The sequence below is a fragment of the Chelonoidis abingdonii genome, chromosome 7 (assembly GCF_003597395.2).
Source record: "Chelonoidis abingdonii isolate Lonesome George chromosome 7, CheloAbing_2.0, whole genome shotgun sequence".
Lineage (NCBI taxonomy): Eukaryota > Metazoa > Chordata > Testudines > Testudinidae > Chelonoidis > Chelonoidis abingdonii.
In genome coordinates, this window is record NC_133775.1 from 14,622,539 (window position 1) to 14,650,035 (window position 27,497).

Consider the following 27,497-nt stretch of genomic DNA (forward strand, 5'->3'; position numbering starts at 1 on the left):
ATTTTACATATGGACTTTGATCCTGCAAATCCTTGGCTGGTGCATTGTTGGTGCTGTTACTCATTAGCACGAAGTAGGGGGAAGCACTACGTGTGGTTGTCCTCATTGCAAAGCATTGTCAAGTGCCCCGCGTGGGCTCAGGGGTGGAGAACGTGCACAGCTGAGGATACAGGGGCTTAACAGCCATCCTCCTGCTAATGAGGCTCTCAGCTTTTCCACCCCGTCTAGACTACGCGCCGTATCGGCGCGTTAAAATCGATTGCTCGGGGATCGATATATCGCGTCTGATCTGGACGGGATATATTGATCCCAGAGCGCGCTTAGATCGATTCCGGAACTCCACTAAAACAAACGGAGTTCCGGAATCGACATGGCGAGCCGCACACATCGATCCCACGCAGTGAAGACGGGTAAGTAAATCGATTTTAGATATTCAATTTCAGCTACGCTATTCTCGTAGCTGAAATTGCGTATCTAAAATCGATTTTCGCGCGTAGTGTAGACGTGGCCTTAGCCTCAGAGCAGTTGCTGCACAGGAGTAACTAGGTGGCATTGCAGCAGTTCTCTGATGCAGGATTGAGTCCTCTTTGCCTCCCATCTCATAGCACTCCCGACCTGCTCTGTGCAACGTCCATGCCCCCAGTGAAGACAGAGTTTTAGAGAGGCATTTGGTTTACACTGCAGCCCACTTGAGAGAGCCATCCACCATGTAAATGTTAACTCTCAACACCCACACCTGCCCTAAAGTGGCTGGATTTCCTACCATGGTAAATAGCCTCTCTCACAGGTTATGCCCATCAGCATCTCCAGTGTTACCAGGATTGCCCTGTCATCAGTGCAATAGTAAGAGATGCCACTCACTATGCAGTAAGCCACCAGGGCTCCTTGTGCAAATCCTGCCAGCACATCTGTCGGGTGATGCTTGTGGTCAGACACACGGGACAATCCTGTGTAAAATGCCATCATGATCAGGGTAAACTGCAGAAGGGGACGTAGCAGACGGGCTCCTCTCCATGTGAATCTGGCCTGCAGATATAACTAAGGAGAGAAAAGAAAAACAAAGGGGAGCATTAATTTTACATCTTGGTCACCGTGTGCGCAGCAACGGAGAACAAATGCTTTAGCTAGCTGTAGCAATGGAGTGGAGGAACGTTGTTCCGCCCTTGGATGCATGCAGCTGGCTGCACTGGATACAGCATGAATTTCATGCATGTATCTAAGGGCAGAACTTGGTCCTTAGTGTGTTAAGGCGGAAGGGGACGGGGGTTCTTTCAAGGAGATGAATTACTTCAGATAACAAAAACTGCCCTGGGTGCCTGAGGTAGTCATCATGGCAGCACAACTGGTGGGATTCTAATCCAGTGGTGAGAGGCAGGGGGAGCTGGCTTTCTGGGGGCCCAGGCTGGACCTTGGACTGGGAGCCAGCCCCAACCCCTAGGCTTTAGAGCCTGAGCTCCAGCCCAAGCTGCAATGTCTACCTAGCTGTTTTTAGCACTGTAGCACAATGAGAGTTCATATTAACACTATTTAGCCAGACTGAGAATTAGGCTTGGCAGAATTCAATTGTTATTTTATTTTTATAATTTGAACAGATCACATTGATGTTTATTTTTAAGCATTTTTTCCAATTTTATCTATTTAAATGTTCAGTTATGCAGAATTATGGGATTTAATATCTTTTTCTATTATCCATTTATATTTCACAACCATGGGAAATTGGGCATGGGAGTGTCAGACAATAATTACTTAAGGGCAGTGTAGACCACAAAGTGCCAACAGCACGTGTCAAAATATACAAAGCAAATATCCTTATAGCAAGCGCTGATAAGTCCTCACTTTTTTCTTTGTCCATCTGTCAACTTCTATGATCATCAATGGAAATATGTTTTGTTAGTTTGTATGGAGACTGTGAACTTGACATTTACCGACATTTACCAATAAAAAGCTAATCTGAGAGGGAGGCGAGCTGCTTATCTAAAGGCAGGAACCCTTCAGCAAGAAAAAGCTGGTGCTCTGCCCATAGCCACCTGCTTCAGTCTGTGCAAACAGGATAATTGTTAATGGACCTACAAAGAGTCAGCCCTGCTCCAGAATAACTGACATGTTACAATGGGGTTCACTCACTACTTGCACAAGCAGACCTTATGTTGGGGCTACTCACATCAGGAAAGACTCTCTGCCAGCTTGAGCCCTGATCCTTCAGCATACAGAATTCTGCAGTGCCTTTGTGTTACTCAAAATATAGAGGAGTGTGTGTGGGGCGGTGGGGTACTGTTACTTCTACTTACAAGGGGAAACAAAAGGACTTGACCTGAAGTGAAGAAGTTGAAGTGACGTCAAATGGGTATTGTCCCCCATACAGTTATCTTGAGCTTTTTTCCGTTGCAAACGGTGGGCACAACCTACTTCCCAGGTTCCTGTGGGAACTGGGGAAACCAAACGGGAAGAGACGACAGGAAAACTGGAACCTTCTGTCCACAAATCAAAGTTGCCTGAGGCCGATCACCCCCCAAGGCAGAGCCAAGAGGAGCAGTGCCCTCCCAGAAAGTGCTCCCTTCCTGTGCACGAGTGAGGAAGTGGAGAAGGGGGTGAGGAAGACTCGATGGGGGAGATGTGGAAAGGATGTAAGTCAGGAAGTCATAGCACTGTCTGGGGTGTGTGGATGCCTGGGCAGGGGACAGGAGCAGTAGCTTCTACATTAACGTTTGCAAGACTGAATACAAAACCCCGCTAATGTCTAGAATTGTGGCCCAGCTAAACACCCTGCACAGCTCTGCCGTCCTTACCAATGAAATAGACAATATAGCCAGTAGCCACATGTCAAAAAATGGTGATTCAGTAAGGTTTCTAGGCCAGCCGCTCTGCTGGCAGAATGGTGTAATGTGGCCTTTGTGTAAATAAGAATCAAGCCCAGGGATATTTCCATAGCACCCCCAAAACCACAGTAACACTGTGCAAAGGCAAACCTGGAAAGCTGTACTGAATCGTTTAATATGTTGGGTTTGTTTCACAAACCTTTCACTTGCCCCTTTTGGAAAAAGTACACAGAATAACGTTAAAATGATCTGAAGAGGCATTTGCACCAAGCTAGCAGATGCTTCAAATTATCCAAATTGATAACCAATTAGGATTGAATAGAGCAGTACCAAAGCAGCTCAGTGTTGGCCAAAGCACATTACAGAGTCTGTGGAATACAGCAACATATATACTGGTAAATTCACTCCCACTCATTTGTACTTCCATTTTTAATAATAATTTATATGCTAGGGAAAGAATTAGTTCTTCATAAAAATGCTTTATAAACAGACTGCATCTTTCAACCAGAAGGATTTAAAAGCACTGCTCAAAGTACATGCACTTCAGCTACTGCTAAAATGCAGTCATCTCTGAAGTGGAAGACTGAAGCTGTTTAATAGCACAGTGCAACAGTACATAGCAATTTAAAACTATTTAACAGTAGGCACTTCCTTATTCACAGACCCAGCACCTTCCATGTGTTTCATTAACAGTGAACTGGTTTCTGAATGGTTTTCAAATGTCTGTGTGCTCATTCTAGGCCAAATTCTGATACCCTTGGTCATACTGAATAGTCCTTTACTCCTTAAGAAATCAATCAGTGGGAACTAATTGTGGAGATAAGATGCTGTGGAACAGGATTTAAGGGGCTCACAATCTGCTCCTGTTATCATTCAAATGCACTTTCCTGATGTTGTTATACAGAGACAGTGCTGTCCCTTTAAAAGTCTACATTTTGGGAGCAAGGATGGTGGTTTTTAAAGCAGCTGAGGGACATCAGCTAAATTTGCATTGCCAATGATGTTCAGATGCAAGATTGCAACCTCTGCCTCATTCAGATACAAGCATGGACCCTGTATACAGCATTACACTTTACGCACAGTGCTCCTCAGCTTTGCTAGAAGAACTCAAGACCTAGTTTCATGCATAAAGCTTCATGCTGGGTTCATTCCAGTTCTTTAAGAAAGAGGTTTCAAAGGTTTGATGTGCAACAATAATGCATCTATCCCCTTCTGCATACTGATTTGAATTACTTCCCTGTCCTCTCCTCAATGCAGCCCAAAGGCTTTGACTAAAGAGTTCAATCAGAGTAGAGAAAGCAAGAATTTAATTTAAAAATGACCAATTAAAAATGAGCATTGAAATTAAATAGAACATAAGCTCAACAGTGACAAACTCAAGACATTTGGGGGTAAAATGAGAAAAAATGTCTTCAAAATGTTCCAGTGCACCTATTTGTGTCCTAATTGTGCCACACATCAGGCACTGCGTGCACACAGTTCAGACTGGCACATGTCCTTCTGTAAATACGGGACAAAAGCAATGCATGCCTGTATTAGGTAATTAAGGCTTCTAGGTGCCCGAGTTGCATGCACGTCAACACACAACACACAGTCAACTTGTGGCACTCGTTGCTGGGTGATGTTGTGAAGGCCAAAACTATAACAGGGTTCAAAGAAGAACTAGATAAGTTCATAGACAATAGGCCCATCAATGGCTATTAGCGAGGATGATCAATGATGCAACCCCATGCTCTGAATGTTCCTAGCCTCTGTTTGCCAAAAACTAGTAGTGGATGACAGGGGATGGAGCACTTGATGATTACCTGTTCTGTTCATTCCCTGTGAGGCACCTGGCATTGGCCACTATCAGAAGACAGGATATTGGGCTCGACTGGACCAGTATGGCCAGTCTTATGTCCTTATGCACATACACCTGATTCTGGACATATAAAGAACATGCAAGTACAATAGAGAGGGAAGTCCAAAAATCAGAGCACTAGCCTGGAACTTGGGGGACCCCGAGTCAATTCTTTGCTCTGCCACAGACATCTCGTGTGACCATGGGCAAGTCACTAAGCCTCTCTGTGCCTCAGTTCTGCCTCTGTGAAATGGGGATAATTACACTTCCCTCCCTCACAGGTGTTAGTGAGAATAAATACATAGAATATTGTACCTAAAACATAACATTTCCAGGCATGAATTTAGGAGGCTGGACTGAAGCTATATTGAAACTGTAGCCCTTGGAGTGTGTGTGTGAAATACATATCATAGGAGAAGAAAAGAAAAGCAAATCAGAAAGCTAATGGAAAAACAGAAAGCATCAGAATCTCCTGGCACAGAAAAATCAGTGGCATAATGTAAGGCAGGAAACCCCCAGCAGCTTCTCCGCTAATCTTTTTCAGAGCAGACTGTAAGCAATTTGCAAGTGGCTTCTGCTAAATGTGTAAATGCTGCCATGTAGGAGAAGTTTATGGGTGAGCCTGGCTGGGGGTAAGATAATAAAGTGGTCTAGGGACATTTACGTTGAACACATCACCGGCCACCGCCAATACCAGGAGTGAGCCATCGTGGCTTCATGCACCCACGGGGGAGAGGGGGAAACCCTTAAAACCCCCTACTAAACTATATCCCCTAAGTCCTGAACCCACCGACCTGGATTCACCACGTGAGGGTCACCCTGTCTTCATTACCCGGCCCACCTACTCTAATCATGGCTATGTGTAACCCATTATATGAGCGATGTACCCTCACTGCTCCCCTACTGTATCTTGACCCCACCCACCGTACACCCCGCACTGGGGACATTACAGACTGTATATGTTATATGCTAGCCAATAACCAAATACCAACGTCCCCTATACTCTGTATGTTACCCCTGATGACTAATAACTGATGCATCAAACTCTGTGTATCATCTTTATTTAAATATTCTCTAATAAACATTTATATGTTATTCCCACTGTAGCCCACTGTGTAGCATTAAAAGAAAGTAACATATAATGATTAAAAGGAGCAGGCCTGACAAAACGCAAGAGGGAAGGAAGGATGAAGTGATCTGCAATAATATGTAGTAGTAGCTATTTAGAGAGCCTATCCATTGTTAGAAGTGCTGGCAGAGGAGCAGTTACCACTGAACAGATGGCTTTAGGAGCAATACATAGCTTTCCTCCTGCCAGGGAACTTCCACTGATGTCAGGGAGAGCAGACTGTGGTCAGCAAGTGAGCCTAAGCAAACAGAACGAGACAACAGTTTGTGTCCATCTGCAGGATTACAAGTCAGGAGCAGGCAGGCAGAGAAGAATATATACACTTAATCCTTGTACTTTGGAGTCGTTTACTGAGGAAGGTGCTGAGTAAGTAACGTGGCTGTCAAACAGAATTCTCCACTCACCCCATCCATATCACATGGCTGCATTCAGCCAGATCTAGGAAAGTTATCATTTTCTTTCCTAAGATTTTGCTCTGAGCATTGGCAGGGCCTTATCATGTGTCCCTGATTGGACTCTTTACACTTGACCTGACGTTATCTTCCATGTAACACGCCCTCCCCCCACCCTTGAAGAGGGCACAAAGCCTGGAATGCTTATTTGGGCAAAACTCTCTAAGCCAAATTCATCCCTGGCAAAGTCCACTAGCCTGACTGGATGCAGTTAACTGACTGATGATGAACTGCGGGATTAGGAGCACAAAAGACCTCATAGGAGCAAAAGCACATTTGCATTTTCTTCCTTTTGTCGACGCGTAATCTGAAATTTAATTGCAGATGGTTTACGTGGGGTCACATTTTGGCCCTGATCCCATCGAAACCCCAAAATTATCAGCCAAGTAGGACTTGAACCAAGCACTTGTTTTTCTTAAATGACTCTTGCCAGCAAGTTGAAGAAGTACGGACTGGATGAATGGACTATAAAGTGGATAGAAAGTTGGCTAGATTGTCGGGCTCAACGGGTAGTGATCAATGGCTCCATGTCTAGCTGGCAGCTAGTATCAAGTGGGGTGCCCCAAGGGTCGATCCTGGGACCGGTTTTGTTCAATATCTTCATTAATGATCTGGAGGATGGCATGGACTGCACCCTCAGCAAGTTTGCAGATGACACTAAACTGGGAGGGTAGTAGATACACTGGAGTGTAGAGATAGGATACAGAGGGACCTAGACAAATTAGAGCATTGGGCTAAAAGAAATCTGATGAGGTTCAGCAAGGACAAGTGCAGAGTCCTGCACTTAGGATGGAAGAATCCCATGCACTGCTACAGTCTAGGCAGCAGTTCTGCAGAAAAGGACCTAGGGGTTACAGTGGACGAGAAGCTGGATATGAGTCAACAATGTTGTTGCCAAGAAGACTAATGGCATTTTGGGCTGTATAAGTAGGAGCACTGCCAGCAGATCGAGGGACATGATCATTCCCCTCTATTCGGCACTGGTGAGGCCTCATCTGGAGTACTGTGTCCAGTTTTGGGTGCCACACTACAAGAAGGTTGTGGAAAAATTGGAAAGAGTCCAGCAGATAGCAACAAAAATGATTAGGGGGCTGTAGCATATGACTTATGAGGAGAGGCTGAGGGAACTGGGATTGTTTAGTCTACAGAAGAGAAGAATGAAGGGGGACTTGATAGCTGCTTTCAGCTATCTGAGAGGGGGTTCCAAAGAGGATGGATCTAGACTGTTCTCAGTGGTACCAGATGACAGAACAAGGAGCTCTCAAGTTGCAGTGGGGGAGGTTTAAGTTGGATATTAGGAAAAACTTTTTCACTAGGAGGGTGGTGAAGCACTGGAATGGGTTACCTAGGGAGGTGGCAGAATCTCTATCCTTAAAGGTTTTTTAGGCCCGGCTTGACAAAGCCCTGGCTGGGATGATTTAACTGGGGATTGGTCCTGCTTTGAGCAGGGGGTTGGACTAGATGACGTCCTGCGGTCCCTTCCAACCCTGATATTCTATGATTCTATGACTCCAGATCATCCCCTGAGCTTCCATCTGCATGCCACTAAACTCACACCATTCTTGGACCAGAGAGAATATTTCATGACCCAGCTCTCCCCACCAAGCCACATGCAAAGAACAATGCTAAAGGATTGCAATCAGTCAATTAATCTACGGTGACATAATAACAGCAAACCTAAGTAATAACTGCTGGCATCTCAGTTCTCATGAGGAAACAAGGATCCCTGGACTACAAAAAAACTCAGATAGTTGTGAGGTTATTAGGAAGATTCCGTCACCATGTGGCATTGAATTGCAGGCTAATAACTGATGTTTCTCCTTAATTATGCTCACTGACATGTGGGGGGAAATTCTCTGCTATTCTTGCTTTCAGAGAACAGAGAAAAGAACTCCGAGTAAAAGCCTGGTTCCCAGAACAAAGCTGAAACTTTCTGCAGGGCTTGAGGAATAGAAATCTCCCTTCAGCCCAGTTCAGGGCATTAGGGCATCAACGTAGCTAGTCCAAAGATGTTACTTCAGGTTAATGACCACCCTAGAATCCACCGGCTTTCCCCTTCTTCCGCACTGTGCTTAGCTCTATGATCCACATGGGCTGAAAAGTCCTATTGTACAGGCCATCTGCATCCTCGTAGTTCAACATTCTTATGGGCCTTATCTGACCTTCCGCCTTGGCTTCACTCAGAGGAGAAAAAATGATGTGTTCTTAACTCAAGTTAACTACCAGGAAGTAAAATCCTATTGCAGATCAGACAGTCTGTAATTTTCACATTAGTGGGTTGAGATAAACCCCAAGCTTCCCTGGAGTCTTTAACTTGACCTGCTAACTCCTGTGAAAACTACAAACCACCTTGTCTTCAGTAGGGTTTTATTTGAGTGAAGAACACCTCCTAGTAAAGACACGCCCTTAGTGTGCACACGAATACAGTTAAACTTTCTCAGCCATTTCCAAACCAAATTGTATAACTCCTCTTCACCCATCCCACTATAAAAATTACAATAAGCATTATGGTTCTACTCAGCCAACTGGTAACAGGGCAAGAAAAATTAGTACAAACAGGATTACCAGAGAGTCATTTCCTTTTGTAAACTGTTATACAAAGCAAGTGACGTTAATTGCATGTTTTTGATGACAAGAAAATGACACAAAACGTAGCCCCGAATCTATGTTTCAAATTGAGCCCCAAGCGCTTTTTGTGTGTATTAAATGTCTTCCTGGAGACACTTCCATAAGGATTAGGAATATAGAATCCTCTCTGGTATTTAGTATTTATTCCTATTTCACTAATGGGGGCAAATAGTAACAAAACTCTTGGCCTCATTTGGATATTTTATCAGTCCAGTTCCTAGTGGATAAATGTTCTCACTGGGAAAAAAAAGAAAAAAAGAAAAAAAAGCCACTACAATTTATACTAGTTGACAGCATCACCAGGGAAGCCAAGGACTGTCCCATCTTCTCATCCCCAGGGCTAAACTCTCCAGGTCAAAGTTGGAGCACATGGGTTGGGCACTATGGGGGAAACTTGCACTGCTATTTCTGCTCTAGATCGTTTCTGTGGATAAATGACAGGCATCCGACGAAGTGGCTATTCACCCACAAAAGCTCATGCTCCAAAACGTCTGTTAGTCTATAAGGTGCCACAGGATTCTTTGCTGCTTTTACAGATCCAGACTAACACAGCTACCCCTCTGATCCTTCAGGAATGCTAAATCCACCCCATATTTGGACACCACAAAATGTGCACATTTTCTAAAGCTGTCTGACAGTTTTTGGTAGTGTTTCCCCACACAAATACGTATTTCCTAGTGAGTTTGAGGTCTCCAGCTAGACTCTTATGGTCAAAGATCTGGCCAATGAATGGCACAGACCTGTTGAAAAGGAAGGTTTGCATGAACGATATTTTTACAGAGGATTTTGCACATCAGTGAATTATTTTAGATACCCACCCACTCACAAACACAACATCTTGATGGTTTCCTGGGGCTGATCATTTAAGAATGAGATACTTGCTGAGGGTGAGCTTCACCACTGAATGAGTGTTCTGCATTGTTCACTAAGCCCCCATAAATTTGTCCAAGCACATCCGGGACTAATGACCTCCAATGTGCAGGACATGCCTGAAAAAATGCAGCTAGTTCCCTGTTCCACGGGCCCCTGCCAAGCCCTTCATTATACAAGCCCTCAGCAGTGCAGCAGCCAAACTTTTGCTGAGCAGCTTCTCAGGAATCGGAGAGCAAACTATTTGTTTATATCAAGATGATTCCTTGATTGCATCCATCAAACTTACTGACATCCAGACATGTTAGAAGCATGCAAAAATAGTGCTCTGCCGTGATTTATGTGTGTTTCAAATCAGTCTTACAAAGCTTCTCTCACCCAATCAACTGGGAAGGAGAGAGGGTTTTTTAACACCTGCTAATACAATATCATTAGTTTTTCTATCGTTATCAGCTTTCAGTACAATGGATTTTGTGCCGGGGTGGTGCATTTTCATTATGTTTTTGGTGGCAGAAAACACAAAGAAGAAGACTCTCGCATGGAGTGGCAGGAAGGTGTGGAATGACAAAGAGGAAGCCACTACTGGACAAGGAGAGGGACTGGCTTGCTGACGTCAGACACAGACTATACACAACTATGTCTCTGTTTGTTTCTTTTTTCTCTCCCTCTTCAATTTCCATCAAACCCATTAGCGTAATTTTTGTCCCAGCTCTATGAGCACAATTGAACAGATAGCCTGACTGTGCCTGCTACCAATCCTAGCTCAGTCTTTCAAGCCTTAAAAACCTCTGGGAATTTTGGACCAGTAAGCCTCCATCCAGAGGGATAAATGGAACCAATCCAGTGTCACAGGTCAGTTTGTTATATCCCAGCCAAGGAGCAGAGGTTGGTGCCTTCCAGACTGCAGTCTTGGAGGCCATAGGCTATACCGGTCAAAAGCCAGTTTCCACAATGTTTTGTTTTCAGTCTCTAGTGGGTTGGGGGAGAGAGGCAGACGCTGCAGAGCGCTGATAGCCAAAGTGCTTCCATATGAGGAAGATGGGAAGGAAAGGGACAGGGAAGAGAAATCAGAGCTTGATTACTGTTGGTGTATGCCATGGCCGCAATCTCTCTCTCACTCTCTCTGATATATCACCACTGCCTGCTAACAGCTGAAACCGAGGCCCTGTCCCACAATGCACTTCTCAGTAGATTCAGATGAGCGTGCTTCCCCTCTGGAGGAGCTTAGCAGAAGGCTCATGGGCCGCAACTATTCAGCTGTGCGCTATCCCAGTCATTAAAAGCCACATGGTAGCCTACTGTGGAGCTCAGAGAAAAAAATACGGCAGGCACTGGGGCAAAGTGGTGAAAAATGGCAGGACAAAACAAGCATTGTTCCTAACGTCCTATGGGAGCATCTCACGCAAGATGCCATCTCCAGGCCTGGCTACGGCCTCTGCAGGGAACCCAGTGCACGGAGCATTTATAGGTCAGGTCCATCCTGCATATCTGAACTGCCAGTGTGCCGTTTTGTTTCTAATGTGCTGTATAACTGCTGGCCTTGCAGAAAAAACCTGGCAAAGTTTGTGAGAATAAAATAATCCACCCAGTGCTTTTAACATAGGAGAGAGAAACTCGGAGGTCTTTAGTCAACTTCCATTGAAGCCAGTTGGGCAAAAATCCTGAGAGATGCTGACCTGCATCTCTAAGTGTTGTTGAAGGCACCCGGCACATCTCAGGAAGGAGGTGGAAGGGATTTGCCTGAGTCAGCACTTCAACATTTGTCCCCATGTATTTTAATAAAGGAAGCAGCAGAACAGAGTACTGATGATTTACGAATGCAAGCCACTCTTTGTGGTATCAGGATCAGCAGAAGCCTGGAAAGGGTGGTGGCAGAATCTAGCAAACAATGGGATCAAACACAGAAAGACAGCACCAGTCTCACTTATTGTTCTGACAGAACCAGCCACCTGTTTAATTAAAGCCGCCAGTCCTCATAGTTTCCTGAAGTCAAGCCTGAAACCCTCTTAGAGATGACTTACTTGACTGCTTGCAGAACCTTATTTAATGCTCATGGCAAGCAATGGCTCCAAGCTCAGTTTGGAAAGTTTTTGCAAATCAGCCATTAAGGGCTTAGATTTCTGTGAAATGTCACTGCGTTGGCTTTGGCACTATGAATGATTCCCCTCCTCTCCTGACACAGCAAAGGAACTTTTAACCTGTTAACTTTAATTAAAGCTGCTGCACTTAAGGGTATATAAATAGAGATCACTCGCTGACAGCATGCTGGGGTCGGGGGGAGTTACTATTTCACGGAAAACTGAAGTAGTGATTTTTGTTGATGGGTAAAACAAAACAGTTATTCAGAAACCTTTCGTGCAGAACTGTTACCACAACCCTGGGTCTCTCTTTCTCTTACACACACAAACACAACATTCAACCCAATTTTGTTTGGGGGGGTTGGGTGGGGTGGGAAATGTTCGATTCCTTTCACATCACATATCCCCAGCCATTCACTGACAAGGTTGTTTTAATGTCGCTGAGAGGAAATGGCGTGAATGTTTCCAGAATAAATTTGAAATCTTTCAAGAAAAGAAAAAAGCAAATGAGGAAATCAATTAATGGAACCCCCACAACTGTCTAAAAACCCAGTAATTAAATTACAGAACCTGCTTCCAGCCTGGGGGAAGGAGGTAAAAAACCAGGAGAGAGCAGTCGTAATTTATCTTTTCAGATGGCAAAGTAAAGAGGAGGTGCAGAAGTGCAGCCCGTGGATAAATAAAAGTTCATGTTTAAGGTTTTCATAAGTGCAGGGCTCTTTCTTCGATTTCCAATCTAAGGTACAAGAGATATGGGGGCTGCAAATCTTTGAAAGTATCCAAAAACCTTTTTCCTAATTATTTTTTGCACAAATCACTGTCCAAATCCCCTTTCCAAAAGAGTTTACTGTAGTTCCACCCATAATTGACCTGTGCTGGGTTGTTTCATGAGTGCTATCAAGCATGCCTCTAGCAACTACAGGCAGGAAGCACCTTGGCACACTGCTCTATTCAAGGGCAGAGTAGAGGAAGGGCAGAACCATTTTTCATTGACAAAGAAAAATAGACCAGCCCACAGTTTTGGATCAGACTGTGTGGGGAGGCCAGTTCACCTGCTTTGCTTTCAGATTTGGCCCCAAATGTGACATGGAAACCAGACTTTAAGCTATAGGGGCAGCCAGTTAGGCTTATATATTCATCAAGTGCAGAGACCAGAGCAAGCTGCCTAATATAAACCTAAATAGAGCCCCTGTGCGTTGATCTTAGGTGATGCAGCTTCCTTGTTTGGCTCACCCCAAACTCTTGTTGACTTCAGTGAGAGTTTGAGTGAGAAATGCAGGATTGATCTGGAGACTTGGTAACAGTCCTGGTGCAGCCAAGGTCTGTGTAATCGGATAGAAATTTCAGGAGTCACAAGACCAAACAATGCTAAAAAGTTCAAGTATTTTTGAGTTTTTAATGGCAGTTGTTTATTCAGTCCCTGCAGTCTTCTGATGTAGTGAGAGCAATGTAATCAGCTGCCAAATTGCTACAAGTGGGGGTGAGCGTCCCATGTGGGGATGCTGCAGTGTGGAAACAGGTTTGGCTCTCAAAAAATTAAGGGTACTCACCACCAAATAAAGCATGGTATAGAGCGAGAAGGAGGCGTGACCAGAGAAGAAGGATTTCCTGCAAGACAGAGAACATGTATGAACCAGTTATTGAAATATTAGATTGAACCTGCCTATGAATAATGAAGAGGCAGGACTGTGACCTGCCTCTTGCAACAGGAGAATTACGAGATGTAAGGTACACCCTTATTTTTTCAGTATGGGCTACCTGGCATTGTGGATGGGGAGGCAACTTCTCTGGGGCTGCTGTTCCCCCCATACCCCGCAGGGTGGAGAGTGAGTGGATGAGCAAGGTATGTATTGAGCATCGGCTCCACCTCCATCCTGACATTACAGCCAATGCAGCTGAGCATGGTGACACGACAAGAAGACCAGTAGCAAATTATTTCCTCTCTGGATTAATAGGGTGAGAATCATGGGATCGCAGTTCCCTTTCTGGTCTGCTTTTGGGGCAGCACGGCTATGAACTGTTATATACTCAGCAGACTGCTAACCTACAATCTAGCCCCAAATATCTGGGAATTTCTATAGAAATAAAGGTAAACACCAATCCAGGCGCATTAAGTATAACTTGTAATACCCCCCTCACCTCCTAAAAAATCAAAATTAAATATCCAATGAACACGACACAAAAAAGACTTTGCAAAAGAGTTCCTGACACTGTTTGCTGTCTTTACACAAAGGAAGGGCTGCTTTGCCGTGTAGATCCAAACCACTGAACTGTGATGTCAGCTTTTATGGTAAATTCCCACATTGAGCAAGCATTCATAAAACAGTGGTGTGGGAGTTAATAGAAGGAAGGAGAAGTATTATTCAGCCGAGTTCAGTAATTCCTTAGGGAAATTGCCAGTCAATAGTAGTAGCTCAATGACAGTCTTTCCACAGAAGGAGGTTTCCAAATGATCCATTTCTGGCAGAAGGGACCTGAGGAGTATTTTGTGGGACACCATTTTGGCAGAAACAACAGTTTCCCCCCCTATATTGTCAAGGAAATGCCTCTCACCTGGCTTCCTGGACTTTGCTGTCATTTCCCCTACAGGTGTAATTTTGAACGTAGCCTTTGGAGCAGTCGATTACTGAAAAGTCTGGATTACAAGCTTCCAGGAAATGAGGTCGCAAGCGTCCGACGGACACTTTGGCAATGTCTGTGAAGGACTGGCTGATGGCACAGCCAAAGGCAAAACAGCCCACTTGTTTGTAGAGAGCCGCCACATATGGGTTCGGGATGAAGGACCGAGACTTCTCCTTTAAGTAGTGAATCCGGTAGAATTCCCCGGTTATGATCTGAGGGAGGAATTTAAAAAAATCTATAAATAAAAAACACGTTTTGCATTAAGAGGTCACATGAGGTAAATGTGCAACCACACAAGATAATAAGATCTCAGAATAAATGAGCATTTGTTAAGAAATAAACTACAGGGCCTGCATTCAAGTCATTCAGAGCCCCATTAAGTACTGTAGGCTTAAGGCCAGGTGCATATTAACACTTCTTAGTGAGAGAATTTTTGTTTCAGACAGAAGGCAAGCATGTTTCTGAATGATACATATTTATCCGCAAATCCTGTCTCAGAAGCAGACTCATGTTAAATAAATATTGACGGAATTCCAAGAACAACTTTTCCCTCTGAAAACTATTAGGTTCCATTATATCTCAGACTCACAATTCTACCTCAGAATGCAACACGGGGTTAAAAAACCATGCTTTTGTTTATTGCAGGGAGCACTGTAAAATGGCACTTACCAGTCTCTCTCTTTCCCCCCTCTGTAGGTTACAGTGACATGCCCAGAGACATGAAGAAACTGGCCTAACCTCTTTTTTTTGTGTGTAGATTCTAGCTATCCCATATTACTGTGTCAAAAGCCATCAGTCACACCTAAAAAAAAATTAGCATCCCCATATCGGCGATTGGACACTTGCTTCATGTACGTAGCAAGATAAACAGTGCAAATCAACAGCAAATGATTCCAAAAGGCAAATACTTCCTAAGAAGTGCTCACTTGGCTTGAGTCAGTCAGCTGAGCAAGAGAGAGAAAGAGCCCTAGGAATGCCACTATTCTTAATATAACAAAACTGCAGTGGATTTCAGAATTTTCACCTTTTTGCTGTGTTTTCACTATGTTGTTGATGCATAAAGCAGATAGCCCAGCCACAACAGGAAGGTAAATAAAAGGCCAGTGTATCAATACACTCCTTTTCAGAAATGTCCAGCCATTTCATTTTCTTCACACATGGATAAAACTGAACTTGGTCAAACCAGAGATCCCTTAAGTTCCAGAAAAACCTTTGTAACCGGATGATGTTCATGGAATCATAGATATGAAAGACAAAAAACCCCTGCTAGGTGTTCTGTTCTTCTCCATCCTCGTGTAAATTGTTCCCTAATTATATTTTGTATAATTTACAGTGCTTTGCTTTTTCTTGTTCTGAATATCTCAAGTAATGGGGCTTCCACCATGTCAAGTGGGAGAGTGTTCCGCCACCTGCAGGATCTCACTGTTTGGAATTCTCTTCTCCGACACATCCTAAATTTCCCATTTTTCTTTATACTTTCCAGAAGTCAATACCAATACTTTTTTTTTAAACATAAGGAAAAATTCTAAGGCCAAGCTAGTCATTGGATCAAAATCTGCTCTCTCATACATTGGTGTAAATCAGGAATAACTGCATTGACTTCAAATGCTCCAACTCCTCCAGATTTATACCAGTGTAACTGAGATCAGAATTCAACTACAACCTAATCAGAGAGACAAAAGAATCAAGGCTCCTTGAGGAACAAGGTTACTATGTTAAATTCCATATAGAAAAAAATCTAACATTCCAGAGGTGGGGTTTTTTTAATTATTTTTCATAGCTTTAAAAAAAATGAACACAGAGAATCAGATTCTTAGATCCTCAAAGTATTTAGAATCTGGCCCAAAATTTGCAGTGGCCAGACCCAATTTAAATCATACAAAGCTTCCATAAACACAGGACTTTCCTGGGAATTCCAATGGTCCTTGTAGTTATTAAGCAGCAAATTATGTATTTCTTGTGCCATGTAGGGGGGGAATGTTGTGGATTTGACAATGTTGTCATAAATCATAGTTATGAACCTGAGGACCTGGCTTCTTGTAATCCTAACTCTTAAAAGAAAATTTAATGAAAATCAGGCCATGAAATGAAGTCCAAATGTCTCACCTCTCCAAAAGAGGCAAAGGCTTAAATTGTTCTGTCACGTTGCACACCTAGTTTTTGAGCTCCAGATTTACAGCTTTAGGATTTTATTCATTACTTTCAATGTTTTTATACCTGAGTAATAAAATGAGGTGTTTTTTTTTCTCCCTCACTCCCCTTTCTGTTCCAGTCAGCAGCATTGTGATATGTAAATTTAACTGTCAGGAAAAATACCTTCATGCTAATCCCTTTCTGAAACAGCTCGCAATATTCTTCACAGCATGGCAGCCAGCCAACTCCATGCAGAAGAGAATTCTCCCCTACCTACCTTTTTAAAAACTTGGCACAACTTTTGGAAACTAATAAACTGGAAAAGTATTGCAATTAGACTAAGAGATGAAACTGTATCATGGTTTGAACTCTGAGTACTAGGGCTTGAAAAACAAAGGTTGACCTAAAGTAACTGAAATAATAGCTGTGCAGGCTTAATCAAAGGGAAGTAAAAAAAAAAAACCCATAATGCTGCAAGCAGGCCCTTATACTTCCATACTTCTTGGAGAAAGACATCGGGGCCATTGACCTGCCATGGAGGGTTTACAAACCACAGTCACACTTTACAAAAGAATATTAGTATCGAGCTCCCTGTAGGCTTGACTGAGGTTGTCTGGTCTTACAGCTGACCTGTTCCAGAATCATTTGGAATCTCTTGAGAATCCAAATGCTCTGCAGATGATGATTTATCTAGATTTTGGACTATCTTAAAACACAGACTGCGAGCCAGGAAGTATATTTGCATGAGGACCAAAAAAGAACGTCTGAACATTTCTCCTGTGGCAGAAAACAGTTCATTTGTGTCATGGAAAGGACATTCATGCTTTCTAATTGTCATTTGGAGGCAGTTTTTCTCCCTGCCGCTGTCATTTCAATTTCTCTCTGTGTTCGCTCATTTATCTGCAAATGAGTGGTTTAGGAATCTCCTGTGGGTTTTGTGGGCACTCGGGAATCTATTTCCACTACACACAAAGCCCTGGCCTACACGTAAAATTTAGATTGACCTAGCTGTAGTTAAGCCAAGCTAACCACTGGGTAGCTACCGCCACTTAGGGAGCTGGGTTACCTACACTGACAGAAAAAGCTCTTCCATCAATTTAGGAAGTGTCTATACTATGGCACTACAATGGCATAGCTGCAGTTGTGCCACTCATAGAGTCGACATACCCAAAGAAATGGCCTGTGGATTTTGCCACTCTCAAAGTGAAGGTGTCCAGTCTGCAACTACATCGCAGAAGGATACCTCACCCCAACTGCTTACTACAACTTTCTTTGATAGCTGGATGCATATAGTCATGCAGGGAAGAGGTGCCTGCATCTTATAAGGCTTAGAACTGCCAAGGGAAAATAAATTCAATTAAGGATGATACTTGACACCACAGGATGTACCATTATTCTTAGAGTTCACAAATGGATCCTCTTAAAGCTTAGACATGTGACCATTTTAAACAGGGACCAACAAAGTCTAGGGATTAATATTTTTTCTCACCGCTGGTGGTCTTGGTAATTGCACAGATGTAGCAGATTGTAAATTGGAGACTTCAGTCTCCCGCTAACACACTGCTGGGTAGACATGACCCCTCCCTATTTTAGTTAAAATCATGGCTGAACGTTAATGAAAAGCTAAAATAGGGCGAAGTTGTTTTTTTGGCAATGCTCTCCCTGATAAAGAGGGACTTAGAAAACTAATTCAGCACAGATGTGCACAAACTGAAACTTCATCCTGAACAAACAAGTCTTAAAGGTATTAATCTCCTTTTCTGACTTGTGTCTCCAGCAAATAATTTGCATGTGGCACATAGAGAATTTCCCTGTGTGAATTGCTGGAAACATTTAACATAGTCACTAGTAAGGAACAAATATCAAACTTTTCTCTCTAGTATCTTCTACAGTCTTTCTGATCAAGTGTAAGTTTTATATGCAATTATCATCAATCATCCAGTTGCCCCAGTAATTACACTTTCAGGGTCTTTCTAATCAGTTTTGTCTCCAAGGTATTGTTTTTCTGTGGCTTGCCAAATGGGAGCACTTAACATTGAAATACAAAGTATCTGACTATCCACATTTGTATTCTTATAAATGAGCTGATCTAGAAAACTTGTTTTTTTTTTCTAAAGCTGTCAAGATCTGACAGTACATGGAGTTGGGTACAAACAACAGTATTAGCCATAAGGAGGCTCAAAAAATGGAATAAAGAACCTTTTACCTCTAGGGCATGGTGTAACAATAATGAAATAAGATATACCTATCTCATAGAACTGGGAGGGACCCTGAAGGGTCATCAAGTCCAGCCCTCTGCCTTCACTAGGCAGGACCAAGTACTGATTTTTTTTGCCCCAGCTCCCTAAGTGGCCCTCTCAAGGATTGAATTTATAACCCTAGGTTTAGCAGGCCAATGCTCAAACCACTGAGCTATCCCTCCCCCTGAAATGGCTTCAAATCCAAGCCTAGCTGGAAGTGATCGCCAGTTGTTATCACCTGTTTGGTGGCCTATGTGAAACAGGTTTGTGGCCTCACTCAAGATCAGAGGGTTTAATTCATTCCTGTGCAGAAACCCACGATAAAGCTTGTGCACCACAGACGGCCCTCTTTGAGGACATCAGTGATGCATAAGCCTTGTGCTGTCCTCTGCACAGGTTGAATTTCAGTCCTAGTGAGCAATTGCCCCTCACTTGTTAACATTAGGAACAGAGAGGCCAAGAACTGAAGGGACATGAATAATTCTCTCCCTGATACAGGGAGTCCCTCCACAACTGGCTTTTAATGCTTGCTGGCTGGTCAGCACGGAGAATCTTGTATTATCACAGCTCATGCCAAGCCTCGTCTATGGATAAAAAGAGGCCTTCAGTCTCCATGAGGGTCAAATATTTTCCACAAGTAAAAGCACAGAGGTTAGGGGAGTATTACAGGAGTGAGTCGATGAGGTTTAGTGGCCTGTCATGTGCAGGAGGTCAGGCTAGAGCAGCGGTTCTCAAACTTCATTGCACCGTGACCCCCTTCTGAAAACAAAAATTACGACACGACCCCAGGAGCAGGGAACCAAAGACCAAGCCCAGCCAAGTCCCACCATCCCAGGCATGGGGGGCGGGAGGGACAAAGCTGAAGCCCAAAGGCTTCTGCCCTGGGTAGGGGCATGAAACCTTAGCGCTGGGCAGTGGGGCTTGGGCTTCAGTCCTGGGCAGTGAGGCTTGAGCGTCAGACTTGCGGGGGCCCAGGGCCAACACCAGCCTTGGCGATCCATTTAAAATGGGGTTGCGACCCACTTTGTGGTCACAACCCACAGTTTGAGAACCCCTGGACTAGATGATCATGATGGTCCCTTCTGATCTTAAAGTCTATGGGTCTATGAGCATTTAGTGGAGGTCTGAAAGCAAAAATCTTAGGGGCAATTAGTATCTCAATGCCAAGGGCAGTCTTTGTCTCCAAGTCAGTAAATATGTGGGCGCTGAACACAAATGCATATCCTCCTATGTCCTGACAGAAGCAGAAGTATTCACCTCTAAAGTTTACTCTGGCAGTCTTCAAGACACAGAAAACACAACCCGGACCTTTCGCTCTGGCCTAAAGATTCTGCAGGTGCCAGTATTTAAAGCTGGGAGTTGGGAATGTGAAATGGTTTTGTTTTATTTATTGTCCTAAATTGCCCCTACCTACAGTCATGTCTTTGAAGAGCAAACATTTCAAATGAAAGAAGAGATATTGGGGCTTTGTGGATTTGGAAGGATTTCATATTATGCTACAAAAATTCTGGTATCTGGGTTACATCTGAAAAAGAGGTCACCGTGACTTGAATTTTCCACATATTCTGCCATAGCAAGAAATCTGTTTCTTAAATCACTTGTTAGCCATTTGTATCACTCAGCAACAAATAACTGAGCTTTGTATTTTCCTTACCAATTTACTTTTGTTGTGAGTGAAGTGAAACCTACATAGAAAACATCCATTTCTTTCAGGGAAATTTTTTTTTGTTTTAATTGACCTGCCATTTCATGTTAGAAACTTGATGGATTAAATAGTCAGTTGATTATGTTTCCAATTTCAGTTCCAACTCTTGTATTTGCCACTGGCTCACTACTGATCAGAAGCAGATTCTGCATGGAGCCGACATGACGGTATGTCAGGCAGTAATGTGAAAATGAGATTTTTTTTTTCATTTTATTTTATGGCTTTTCCATACTTGGGGGTATGGAATTTTACCTGCAGGGTAAAAATTTCTCCTTGTTTATAGATTTTTTTTTCCACTTTCACTTTTGGAATGAGAGACAGAGAATTATTGGGACTGTTTGCCCATGGCTCTATGAATAAACTGGCTGGCAAACAATGCTGCAATCAATGAAAGCTGAAACCTGGCTTCATTTCAATTCTGCTTGGGGGAGGGGGGAAACTAACAGATAATTATCTTGGAAATGGAAAAAAAAACAAGCCAAAGGATGACTTTGAAAAGAAATCAGCCATCTGTTTGGTAGACACAACATAATGAGTCATATATTACCCTCAATCTATACATACGTTACTCCCATTGACAGGAGAGAGAGTTCCACTGGGGATCGCTTCCTAGTTTTGCACAGACTATAATGTAGCTTTAATCACTGCTGAAAGGCTCAGACAGTAATACTGAAATACATGTGAAATATTTCCCAGAGGGAAAAATTCATAGGATGAAATTCATCCCAGTGCGCAGGTTCAGCATAGGACCCCTCTGGACAGCTTAAGCCTTGAGCTGGTACACTATGCAAGCTAAGCTCTCTCCCTATGGCCCTGCAAAGGCTAGTGGGTAAGGCAGTAATTGGGCCAAATCAGAGGGAGGGTTCACAGAATCCACATTCACCTGAAAGGGGCACAAGAAGGCTGTGACTGCTACTGTATCCCACAGGCTTGCATAGCAGCTACTGAGGGCCTGTGCATCAGTTCCTCATGCTGCTCCCATTGGGAAGTGGATTTCACATAAACAACTCTCTCCCTGACAATTCTTCCGCACAGCCCCCAATAACCTCCCCGCTCACACACACCCCGTGTACACTTCGTCCATGCAATGCACAACAGCTCTGGCTTTATTCAAGTGAAGTGAATTCTACCCAGAGTGCATGAACCTTCTAATCAAACAGACAATATCATGATTCTGATTAATTTACAGCTGTAGCTTCTGATGGAGTAAAAGGAAAGGAAAACTCATGTGCACAATCTACTATTTGAACCACCAGTGTATGAACAAACAGTATAAAGCTTTGGTGTCCTAAAGATATTGGACATTACAGTGCTTGTAGGACAAAGAAAGAAAGCTAGGGGGAAATAGGAGCTTAAAGTCAATTCTGTCCCTTAACCCAGTGGTTCTCAACCAGGGGTCCGAGGCCTCCTGGGGGGCCGCCAAGCAGGACCGGCATTAGACTTGCTGGGGCCCAGGATAGAAAGCCAAAGCTCAACCGCATGAGGCTGAAACCCAGGGCCCTGAGGCCCGCCACCTGGGGCTGAAGCTAAAGCCTGAGCAATGTACCTATGCAGGAGCCCCTGTAGTGAGGGGCCCTAGGCAATTGCGCTGCTTGCTACAACGCCTGCCCTGCTCTTAGATGCAGAAAACCAGTTGTTGTGGCACTGGTGGGCTGTGGAGTTTTTATAGTGTGAGTGTGTGAGGGGGGAGAGGGGGGGCTTAGAAAGAAAAAGGTTGAGAATCCCTGCCTTAACCTACCTACTCACAATACAGTTGCTTTAGAGACAGAACTAAGCAAAGGACTGTTCTGAAAGTGATCCTTAAGGAAAAACCTAAATTATGCTCGAAGCAGGATAAAGGGAAACTTCGGTACTTCTCATACAGAAACGCTGGGGGTGGGGGGGGAATGGAAATGGTATCTTGGTATCAATGTTTAAACAAAAATTAAGGGCCAGAACCTTGCCTGTGAATGAGCTATGCTTGGTGCCAGACCTGTGGGGCTAGCAAGGAAAGTGGGTCAAAATCCCCTTTGCACTCTCCCAGTCGTGGGGAGCTTGGGTTTGGCACCCATCATACGTTAGAGCAGACTGCAGGCTGCTTTAACTTATCCTGGCCACTAACACCTGCCTGGGGCCATTATGCAGCTGGAGAATGGCAGAGTGCAAATTCTGTCCACACCCCTCACCTTCAGGATGGGATGGGGTGGAGCAGGTGGTGCAGAGCTGGGTAAGTGTCACCAATGGCTGTCCCCACATCAAAGGAATCCCCAGATATCCTTTTGCACTGCAAGAGTGGAGCCAAGGGACTAGAACAAGGGCAAAGATCTACCACCTCCAAAGGTGTTATTTTGTTTTTAAATACCAAACTGCGCTTCATTTCAGCTTTTCATGATGGCATTACAGACACCGGTCACATTTTAGTAGAGCACTGTGACTTGAGTGTAATGAGGCTTCCTGTTACATGTTTAGCCCAAGTGTTTTTAGTAAATAGCTGACAAATGTACTGGTGTAAGGAGCCTCAACTCAGCTGACTTTCCAGGGCTGGATTTGGCCCATTTGCTGAAACTTAAAGCAAATATGTTCACACACAACATAATCCCTCCACACAGCAGTGGGAAATTTGATAGGGAAAAAAAAAATCGGAGTAATCAGAAAGGCGACACAAGTAAGATCACAGCAGCAGAATTGCACTTTAATGGACGTCTAGCTTATTATTTATTAAAGCCTAATACTGCCTCCAAAACTTTTCCATGCAGTAGTTGGCTGCAAAGGCACAACCTCTTTTTAAAAACTGCATGAAATGTGGAATATGTAAATACCACAGCAATCACTCAAATGTGGACACAACATGCCAAATCCTTATTGGCACTAAATCCTTTAGCTTGTAAGGAGCATGCTTCCTGAAACGTGAACTCTATCTTATATTGTAACGTTTGCAAGACTTGTTTACTTGCTTCAGAAGTAATCTTACTCTTCCTGCTGTAAGTTTTCATTTGCCTGACTGCAGATTGTTGTGCGTATTGTGGAAGATGATTAACAGCACTGGAAATTTATGCCTCATATACTCAGTAAAGGCACATCAATAGGATGATGCTTCCCTATGCTGATAATCTGATATGGAAAGGGCTTCTTGCATTGGGACAGGAGGCCAGTCTCATCAGTCCCCATCCATTTCAAATCAACAGAAAAACTGCCTGGTTTCAATAGGTGCTGGAGCAGACCTTAAGCCTTTTAGTTTCTCTCCTTCAACTGTCTGCATACAGGTCAGTGCTTATTAGTATAACCGTATTTGAAATGGGGAGATCTTCTGCCACAAATGAAGCAAATCAACCCTCAGCTACCCACCAAATTATTAACGGATTAATTTCACCAGGGACACCAGACTGTGTTTGGCTGGTAATGAGTTTCAGTCACTAACCTGGACTGATTTTGAACAACTGACCCAGAGGTGAAAGGCTTCATATCCTATTACCAACACCATCTTGTCCTTGTTGCTGTTGAGAAGATTTTTTTTAACTTGTTCCAGGCACAGTCCTAACTCCCAATCCTTAGAAAATCTGTGCTCAGCAATTAATTTAGAATAGTTTTTTTGTGTTGATTGGCACGCTGTCTGGGAGTGTCAATAGGGCCCTGTTGGCATTACCTGCCTAGGAGACGACACAAACATACAGTCCTGTCAGAGAGGGGCAGAAGAGTGTGACCGATTCCACTTACCGCAAGGATGGCAATGAGAATCCCTGCAGCACACAGAACAGCGTCGTTAATCGTCTCACCCATTTTCAAAGGGTACTTGATACTCTCATCGTTGCAGTAAAACCCCCTTTGGTACGGCTGTATTGTGCTCGTTTCAATTATCAGAAAGGGTAGACCGGCTAGGGAAGAGAAAAGACAAACAACAGAGAACAACACAAAAGAAAAAAATCAGTAACATGGACACATACGAACAAAAAGCAACAAAGAGCCCTCCCCAAGAACTCCGTCAAACACAATGCACCACAACTTTGATGATGCTTCTCTTTTTTTCCTAATCCATTTCCAAAGTGCATAGTGTTGGGAACTGTTTTATTGAGTTTCTCCTGGGGGAAAGTACCTATTCTGCTATGGTTATCAGATGTACATGGTGCATGGTCCCAGTGAAGCCTTGCGCACTGCAAATATTAACTTACAGGAATGAATGCCAACAGCATCACTGCAAGAAAGCATGGAAAAGAATATGATACTATTCCCCACAGAGTGCCTGGTGCTGCGACCAGAGCACCAAAATATCTCTCTGACATGACATGATGGAAGCTGAGTTCAGCAGGGCTGTAGGAGGAGTTGCTGAATAAACAAACTCAAATGATCAAATATCAGATCATGCTTTTCCTGCCATATTGACCAGGCCAAGCCCCATCTACACTGGCTTTGATACAGTGTTTAAAAAACAAAACAAAGCTGCATTTCCATGGTTAATATACCTCTGTGTCTTAAAGGGGTTCCAACACAGTTTGCCTGGCCAATGTGGACAAAGGATATAAACATCATTAGCACAACCTCTCTTTGAACGCTTTTTGAATGCTAGTCAAACACAGCATCTATCCAGCCATCTACAATAGCTGGTGAAACTACATCAGATCCTATTGGCTGCAACCATGAGAAATGCCTTTTTAAAACATTGTTTTAAAGACCTTAATTGCACACTGTAGCTGGAACTTCAAACCAGATATACAATATATGGTCACAGACCAATAGAAACTGGTTCTAATACAAGCTAATAAAACTTAGAATTGTATAATTCAATAACAACAATAATAATGCTATTTCAGAGGAACGTAGCATTGTCTAGAACAGGGATCGGCAATGTTTGGCACGCAGCCCGCCAGGGTAAGCCCCCTGGTGGGCCGAGTCAGTTTGTTTACTTGCCGCGTCTGCAGGTTCAGCCAATCGCAGTTCCCACTGGCCACGGTTCACCACTCCAGGCCATTGGGGGCGGTGGGAAGCAGCTTGGGCCGAGGGAGCTGCGATCGGCTGTACCTGCGGACGCGCCAGGTAAACAAACTGGTCCGGCCCTCCAGGGGGCTTACCCTGGTGGGCTGCATGCCAAACGTTGCCGATCCCTTGTCTAGAAGTTAGAGTAGAGAATTGGAAATCTTTCATAGTTCTGTCGCTGATCCTAGATGAGTATGGGCAGGCCACTTAACACATCTATGTGCCTCGGTTTCACCAAGTGTTTTGCAGTTGACTTCAATAACAGCAGGATCAGTCCATTTGATCCAAAAGCTCTTTGTAACCCTTTCAAAGTGATTTACAACTACACATATAGGAAAATCTTCTTCCATCTCTGAAATAATAGCCCCACTGAGGTAAAACAAAAAACAATTTAACAATGCAGCAACACTACTTAACAGTTTGGGACATGACGCAAATAGCAACAACGTTTGACTGAAACTACAGGGGATAGCATTTAGGTAAGCAAAATGTAATTATCCAAGTTGGCATTTGGCTAAAACACCAGGACTGCTCACCCTACTGCTGCAAAAAGTGTCATGGAATATTTATTGACCACTAACTGGGTTAAATGTCTGAGTTCTAGTTTACACTCCTACAACTTTAAAATGATTAGATTTTTTTCTCTTAAATTAAGAAATGTTGCTTCCTGGTTTTCACTTGATTTGCCTAGAGCAAAGTTTTACTGCTGTCATAAACAGCTACTCTGTAATTAGTGAAGGATTTTGTCCAGAAAGGTAAAATCAAAGGCTCATTTTAAAAATGGTTTCAATTTGTGTGTAAACAAGTTAAGGTGCTGACATTTTGTAATCTGTTTTGGAGTTCCTTCATTCTGTTTTAACAGATTTTTCTAATCCATAGTTATTACTTTCTGCTGATTGCCTTAAATAAATGATTCACAATGTGAAATGCATAACTATACTCTGAAAAAGGTCTCTCTCTCTCTCTCTCTCTCTCTCTCTCTCTCTCTCACACACACACACACACACAGAGCTAAATTCTGTTCTCAGTTTCTCACATATAGCCAAGACCACAATTTGGCACAGTGTTCTGGGTTACTGTGTGTGTGATTTTCTATAAGAATATAAGGAGCTGGTAATATTAAACACACAGAGATCCAGGCTGCCTGCAATGGGCTGTCTGTTTTCCAACTCACTAATGAAATCGTGAATAAATGTCTCAGAACTATTCCTCTTGTCAACTCATCTCAGGCTTTGCAAATAAAATGGGACATCTCATGTGGATCCAGCTCATCTTCATTCTGCTCTCAAAGAGTTTTGAAACCTAGCCAGTTTGGCTCTGAAAGGTACCTCTTAAGCTGGCAATATGATATTAATAGCCTTCTTTAAAGACCCAGAGTAGCCTGATGAAAAATCGCACCAGAAAAGCTAACTCAGTTTGGTGCAAGCCAGTTTCACCACCACTTGAAACAGCAGCATAACAGTTGAACTTGGGGAGTGGACATACCACAGTTACATGGCTTATTGTTATTTCTCCAGTTCCTCTTTTTAATAGCATTCACATGACAGGTCTGTAAAACATATGCTCCCACAAACAATGAAACACATCTGAAAGAAAGAAAGAAAGAACGAACGAACGAACAATAGTGTTCCTATGTACTATAAGAACCCAGGAATAATAAAGATTTGTTTTCCCTTCATTCATTGAACAGCATGAGGTTGTAGTGTTTCTGTGTGTTCAATCATATATTTGATTGCCACAGCTATAATAAGAGGATATGTGGCATACATTGGGTATATTTGCCTAAAATGCACATAGACACAGTTCAGAAAAATCCAGTGGTTTTGTTTCTCTCCTATAAACTTGTGGTTTAGTGGGATATTGCCAATAGAGTCTTGACATTTTTCCAGCAAAACAGTAACCTCAGATTCCTTTCTTTTCTTTTTCCTTTTCTCCTTTTTTACAAGAGAAGCATAAACATACCCTCAATAGCTCAACGGATATTGCTTAGAAGACATAATATACTCTAGATTGTGGGCTAGAGGCTGTTCCTTCAAA

General features: G+C 43.3%; 1 protein-coding gene across 1 annotated transcript in view; it reads right to left on the bottom strand.

Moving 5' to 3' along the window:
• PLPP3 (phospholipid phosphatase 3) overlaps positions 1 to 27,497 on the bottom strand; it is a 68,735-nt gene that overhangs the window by 7,584 nt on the left and 33,654 nt on the right. The window contains exons 2-5 of the mRNA XM_032803138.2: positions 24,207 to 24,364; positions 14,367 to 14,647; positions 13,364 to 13,421; positions 862 to 1,038 (exon numbers count right to left, since the gene is read on the bottom strand). Coding sequence (XP_032659029.1) covers positions 862 to 1,038; positions 13,364 to 13,421; positions 14,367 to 14,647; positions 24,207 to 24,364 — 674 coding nt within the window. The remainder of the gene's footprint in view (positions 1 to 861; positions 1,039 to 13,363; positions 13,422 to 14,366; positions 14,648 to 24,206; positions 24,365 to 27,497) is intronic.